General features: G+C 40.7%; 1 protein-coding gene across 1 annotated transcript in view; it reads left to right on the top strand.

Annotated features, from left to right (window-relative positions):
- The window catches only part of NUDT15 (nudix hydrolase 15), a 10,836-nt gene extending 3,929 nt beyond the window's left edge, over positions 1-6,907 (top strand). The window contains exons 2-4 of the mRNA XM_021528433.4: positions 38-4,087; positions 4,187-4,377; positions 4,926-6,907. Of these exons, the coding sequence (XP_021384108.3) occupies positions 3,681-4,087; positions 4,187-4,377; positions 4,926-5,071 (744 nt within the window). The 5' untranslated portion in view covers positions 38-3,680 and the 3' untranslated portion in view covers positions 5,072-6,907. The remainder of the gene's footprint in view (positions 1-37; positions 4,088-4,186; positions 4,378-4,925) is intronic.
- The last annotated feature ends 405 nt before the right edge of the window (positions 6,908-7,312 follow it).

The following is a 7,312-nucleotide window of genomic DNA, read 5'->3' on the forward strand; positions in this document are numbered from 1 at the left end:
TTGCAATATTAACAGGTTATTCCATCTCTTCTCCCAGCCATACAGAAAAGTCCTTCCAGGGTCCTTCGCTGAAGGTGCTCCGGTGTATTTCCTGCAAGGATTCTACCATATGTCCCAGCAAAGAGGCATTTGCTGTGTGCACTCTCAGGCCTACATAGATGGATTTTTTTACAGAATACAGTATGAACATTCATCACTATTGTACCATCTCTTCCCAGCCAGTGAAGGCTGGTAGGTGAAAGGTTCAATGAAAGCAAAAGGATTTGGTTTGCAGAAAATGATCTGTCACATAGCTAAGTTGTGGAGCACCTTGCCACAGACGCTGCAAATGATGAAAATTTACATGGGCTCAAGAGGAGTCTTGGTAGGTTAAGAAAGAGAAACAAGAACAAGGTTAGTAAATATACAGAAGCCACCTCTGCCTTGAGAAGTCACCAAGCCACAGATGGCTGTAGAATAGTAGTCAAAAACCCTGTCATGATTTCTTGCCTACTGTATTCCAGACATCCATTCTGGACCTCCAGGTACTATCCTAGATGGATAAGGAATAGACACTTTTATACTCTTCTGATTTAGAGTCCCCTGGGATTGAGTACACACAGAAGTTTAATCAAAGCCGAAGCACAATCCACCTTCACCCGCCTAAGGGTTGCCCAAGGTTACTTAAAGTGTTAATGACAAAGCTACAAATAAAACAGAATTGTTTCAGCACCTTTTCTCATTCCAATGACCCAGTCCTGTCTGTACACAGCAAATAAATAATTAACAAGCAATGAAGTCAGAACACCTGTAGTACAGCTCTAATTTGTCCTATTGCTCTTGCACACTATTCTCACCACATGTAAATATGATCAGAGGTTATTTACATTTCAACATAAAAACTATGTATCACACTTTGCCTAATTTCCACTAATAATGCTTATGAAGCCATAATATTAGAGCAAGCAATGATTTGTGGTAAAAGACAGCCATTTAATAGAAACATGCGGTGTCATAGAAATAATTCTGCTGAAATAAAAGTGAGGAAACAGTTAACAATGTTACATTTTCAGTATCAGGTTTCACGATAACAACCAGAAGCTTGAAAGCAAGAGAAGAAAAATCTCTCAAGTTCAAGTTTCAGCCAGGTGGCTAGCAGGGCTTTGGTGTCATGCACTGCTGTCGCATTCCACCCAGCTTCTGAATGCCAGCTTTGCAATGTAAAATATTTAAATATTTTAATATTGAACATTTAAATATTCCATCTTCCAATTCATACTTCTGCTAAGAAAATGCAAATTTATAGAAAATTCCAGAGCCAGGGAGCCATGTGTATGAAAGATGGATGTTTTCTGCTTGTGTAGCTGCTTTTCAATAAGCTGTTGTACACTGTGCTCTTCTAACCTGCTTTCCCTATGTGTGCTCTTCTTAGGGAATAGCTGTGTAGTCATTTTAATCAGACATAAATCTGGCCTGTCTCTAACATGGTTAGTTCCACCATTCTTGTTCCCAGCTACTCTGACTCACTGCCTCCCTCACTTATGTACCTGAGCTGTAAATTGCATCAGGGATCGCATCCTACTAAAAACATAATCTCTCTACCAGTTTGCTGAGTCAAGTTTGGCTTTGCGCTGTGTTTAATCTGACTGAACTCTGTCCTGTCCCCTCCCTCCCTGTGCCACCCACAGCATGCCAGAAAACAGATTAATAATTTAAAAAAAAGGGGTTTTTTTAATCCAGATAAGCTCAGAAATACAGGTCATTCAATAATACTTCAATCAATACAAGTGTTAGCAGAAGGAACGTGGGATTGGGCCTGAAAAATATCTGCCTTTTTTCCAGTAGCTGCTGGACACATGCTGGTTTAATGACTCTGTTTTGGCTCACAGAAGTACTTTCTCAGGTGAAATATTAATAAACAAGTTTACAAGTATATATAAATCATAATCTTGCAAGTTTTCCAACATACTTCTGTGGCAGAGGATTTTGCTACTTTCTCATTCTTTATTTATTCCCATATCTTTCTTCAGTGGATGTCTGTTCACCATCAGATTCAGAAAACTAGCCTAGATTTACTTCACATTCTGCAGTACCTGGCTGCATACGTATGCCCTAAATAAATCCTAGAATTAAACCAATTTGAACAGATTCTGTCAACAAAATGCTTCTTTTCAATACAGTATTCTTTATATTAATGTTCATAAAAGAAAGCGAAAAAAAATGAAACAAATCTAAACATCTGCATACAATGAGATTTCAAAACCTTAACAAAAAATTAGCCATTTTAAAGTTTTGTAGAAGGGTAATACTTCACATCTTTGTTGTGCTCAAGAGGATGGTAGAGAGGAAGGGAAAATCTTAGTTTACTGATAAATAAAAACATATTGTTTATAAAAACATTCTTTTTATACTCTACATAATAATCGTCATATGATATTTTCATTGAATGGTATCCAGCTAATATAGTAAACAAACATAATGACCGTATGGACTTTTTTTTTTAATTTAAAAATAAATCAGTAGAATGACAATGGGTCAGCCTCAAGACTCATTACTAAATGCTGTTTGGTAAAAGGTACAGGAAAATGGTGTACATAGAAAGTAGAATGTTTTCATTATTCAGGTAAAAAACTTCATGGTGTTTTAGTGTATTGGACCAAAATGAGCATTGTGGGTGAGGAGGAATCTTTGATATGGCTTCTGTAAGATCATTATCTTAAAAGGTAAATACAGAAGTGATATAACTGATATGTCTGGTGTTTCATCTGGAGATTAGGATGCTCCTAATGGATATCCTTATGGATTAGGATATTTAGGATACTCAGCTGTACTAGGAAGAGAGATACAAATGAATGAGCTTGGTTTACAAAATGTCTTGTTAGCTTGGCAACTTGCCCAAGATTATTCATTATTATTATTGCTGTTATTTACCAATGTCAGTAATTCAGGGTATGGGCTGACATCACAGTTAAGTAGCACGGCCAAATACCACCAAAAGTCAGCCTTGCTTCTAGCACACCCAGCCATTTGCTCCTGGCATGCCCTTCATGCCAATGCTGGGACACATCTGATGCTGTATTGAGCCACTTCTTGCAGTTAAACCCCAAAAAACCGATCCCAGAAAATGTGATTGAGCTTCAGACAGTTTGGCCCTGTGACTTTCATATGTAAATAAAAACATCAATACTTACGTATTTTAAAACCTTACCAAAAAAATACCCAAAACCAAACAAACAAAAACCCAAAACCAATTTGAAAGGTCTGCAAATAAAAACCTTCTTTCTTTGCTGTGATCAATAGGCTGAAGAAGGGGAAAATCTGACTAACTTTACAGTTTTTTATAAAGAAAATGCAAGATTTTTATCTTGTATTCTACATATCTCTGTAATTTATAAGAATGTGAGAATGAAGGTAAATATTTGCCAACAGAAACTTTTATTTCTTCTTTATCAGTCAGGAACTGTTATTCTGCCTGTGGAGCTCTGCTCAGCTAAGTTTGTAGCTTCCTTTTTAAATAATTCCAACGTGACACTTCAGAGTCAGACTCTTCACAGACCAGAAACAGTGGGCTAACCAAAGAAGGGCCACTTTTTAAATTGTGAACTAATCTGCAGTCAGAGACCGACTGGCTCCCTGCCCGAGCCGTATCTTGCTTTGTTTTTAGCTGCCCCTCATTTGCACAGAGGCCTTTGCTATTCCCGATGACGTCCCAGGTCCGTGTGCATTCAGAGGCAATGAACCCCCGGCAAACAGCAGGACAGGGCACCTCTCCCTCTCGAGCCCGCCTTGGAACTTCGCCACCTTCCCCACCAGCGACGTCACTACCCCGCGCATCTCGCGAGCTACGGACACACCCCCCGGCCAAGGGCCTCCCAAAACCCGGGATCCCAAACCCCGATTGGCGGGTCCGCCCCAGCCTGCCCCCGTTCGGGACGGAGCCCCCGGGGCTTGCCATGGGCGAGGAGGCGGCTCAGTCCCGGCGGCCCGGGGTCGGCGTGGGGGTGGTGGTCACCAGCGCCGCGCACCCCGGCTGCGTCCTGCTGGGCAAGCGGAAAGGCGCGCTGGGCACCGGCACCTACCAGCTCCCCGGAGGGCATCTGGAGTTCGGGTAGGAGCCCCGCGCCCTCCCTTCTGCCCTGCCCTTCCCTTGCTCCGCCGTGCCCTGAGGCGGCCCTGCCTTCCCTTGCCTTGCCTTGCCCGCCCGCAGGGAGAGCCTGGCGGAGTGCGCGGCGCGGGAGACGCTGGAGGAGGCGGCGCTGCGGCTGCACCGCGTGCGGTTCGCGTCGGCCGTGAACGCGGTGTGCGCGCCCCAGCGCTACCACTATGTCACCGTGCTCATGAAGGGCGAGGCCGAGCCGGGCGCCGAGCCGCGCAACCAGGAGCCCGACAAGAACGAGCGTGAGTAATCGTCTCGTTCCAAGCGCCGTGCCGCGGGCAAGGACACCTCCCACTAGATAGGTAGCTCCGAGCTCCATCCCGCTTGGCCTTCAACACACCCAGGGATGCGGCATCCACACCTTCTCTGGGAAACAAAAAAGCTGCTCAGGCAAAATGACTCTATATGCAACAGAGAATCTGACTTTGTATTGGTAGTTTCTATATGATCCATCTAGACTTGCAGAGGAAGAATTGTTGTATCACAGAAACAAAGAATATCCTAAGTTGGAAGGGACATCCAAGCACCATGAAGTCCCATTTCTGGCCCTGCACGGGGCAACCCCAGCAATCCCACCTTGTGCCTGAGAAGGTTGTCCAAACACTCCTTGAGCTCTATCGGCTGCACTATGGAGCCTATTCCAGTCCCCACCACCTTTTCCTAACATCCAGCCTAAACCTTCACTGCCACAGCTTCATGTTTTCCCTTGGTCCTGTCTTAACGCTATACTCAGATTTTCCTTCCTTTTTTTTTCTTTTTTTTTTCTTTTTTTTTTTTTTTCCTCCTACAGGCTGGGAATGGGTCAAATGGGATGAATTTCCTCCAGCAGATCAACTGTTCTGGCCCTTACGCTGTTTAAGAGAGCAAGGTTACAATCCCTTTACAGAAGAGCTAGATCATCTAAAGGGGTACACGGGAAGTCACCAATTAGAGTAAAAACAAATTGTATGTTATGTAACAAACTAAAGGTCGGACCCGCTTTTTTTGGTGTAGAAGAAAAAAAGATACTAAGTGCTCACCCTGCCCATGTGAAAATACTATGTTTCCCAAAGATTATACCAACTGTTTCTGTGCTTTTCCCATATTTCACACGACAGTTGTCTCTCAATCCAGACCCATTTCTAGGTTTAGTAGTTAATAATTAATGTTTGCTTTTACAGAAAACTCAGTGTTTTATCTAGTTAATCTTTATATTGATTAGCAGCCATTTGGAAATCAGCACTAGCCAGGGAAGCTTACTCACTTAAAAGCAGTTGCAGCAAAACCTGCTTCCCTGTAATTATTGGACCAATTTTAAAACTTAGCCTTGTCTCTTAGCTTCAGTTATGAAGCTACGGTCATGAACAAAAGTTACATTTAATAGACAATGCCATTTTTCCCTGCAGACAGCAGTATACACTTTAAAATCAAAGGAATATTATAAATGTGAAAATATTGTCATGACCTATTGCAAGGAATAAAAATTCCCTGACCCTTCTTACCAGTTGCTTTCATAACGGAGTTCTGTTTAGAGCCTCAGTTACATTGAATTTATCTGCAGCAATGTCTCATATCTCTGCAATTGATCTGAATTTGTTACTGAAGTCTTGGAATGGAGAGTTGCCTACTTTACTACCTGACACAAATCTCACTTATAGTAGTTCCATGGCAAAAATCATACTTTGTGGCTAAAAAGAGTTGTCAGTATTAAACAGCACAGATGAGTGTAATTCTGTAAGGCTGGCTACTGAGATTTGGTAAAATAGTGAATTTTCAGTTTGACTGATTAAATGAGTTGTTAGTGAATGAAATTACAGTACATATAAAACCAAGGAGTTTATGTTTTTATTTTTTTAGAATCTGTAACTAAGTTTGATTAGTTGGCACTGTCCAGCTGTGGTCACTAAGATATCAGCAATTAACTGTTGGATATAACTTTTAAATAAATTGCGAATTGGCTCATTTTTTTCTTGCCAGGGTTCTTTTATAGCACATCTCCTGTCTATATCCTTTAGATATACTCATTGTACAACAATGTTCTAAGATATCTTTAGTTTCTTTGGAATAAAATACAGGCACAATACTGAGATTAAAATTGCCTGAAATTATGAATTGACTTCTCAGTTCTTAAATCAGCTTGAAGCTGATACCTTACTTGTTACATAATTTTTTTTTAAATGGAGATGGCTCTTCTTGCTGAGAAAGAGTGATGAGGCATAAGGATGCTACTGCCCCTGGCAATTCTGCTTAGAGTTTGAAGTATTAATTATGGGCAACTTCCCTAGGACAGACACCCATTCTCTGAAGTGAAGAAAGAAGTAACGTTACACAGCAGTTTTGAAATGGGAAATTTCACCAAAAATTCCTTTGCTACTGTACCTTTGTAAAAAGCCTATTTCTCTATTCAAAAGTGGAGATTTGCTTCCTGCAAGCAACCTTATGTACACTGAAAATTATTCCATTCAGCTGTCAACAAAGAAGCTGTAGGAAGAGTTGACAGATGTCCTGCCCATCTGTCACAAAGAATAATGAATAAAAAAATTAAATTATTTAGTACAATTATAAATTTTAGAAAACATCTAGGTCCTGATGAGAGAACAGGGACCACTGTAAAATGGTCCATCATTCAATAAATACTTTCTTGGCATATTTTGTTAATGGTTATATACATTCTATTTCTTGTAAATACACAAGTAGACACTGAAATGAGGACACAACCAGTATCTCCATATGTCAGCATTTCTGTATCTTTTCAAAATGGATTGATTAAAAGACTACAGTGCATTACTGCAACCAGCTGTCAGCAATCCCCAACTTAAATAACTTTGTTTGTATGTATCACACATTTATATTTCCCACCCCTACAGAAAATGTGGCTCTCAATCGATTTTAGCTGCCAAGACTCAGTCCTTTCAACTAAGTCTTTACTTTGATCTTTGGTACTTTTGCTAAATAGGAAAATCTATTATGTACACATCTAAGCCACTGAATAACAGAACACTCAGTTACCATATCATGGTTTACTAAAGCTGCCCCTAAAGCTGCTTGTAACTGAATTTCACCTAAGATGGCATTATAATTAACCATCCTATAATTAACACTGACAAGAATATTCCTGAACTGTGCATAGTTTGGAGCACTGATGCAAGGAAACTGATTAGGATGCATCTAATAGCCAAAGTTTGATTTTATGCTAAA

Source organism: Lonchura striata, chromosome 1 (assembly GCF_050655825.1).
Source record: "Lonchura striata isolate lonStrDom1 chromosome 1, ASM5065582v1, whole genome shotgun sequence".
Taxonomy (NCBI): domain Eukaryota; kingdom Metazoa; phylum Chordata; class Aves; order Passeriformes; family Estrildidae; genus Lonchura; species Lonchura striata.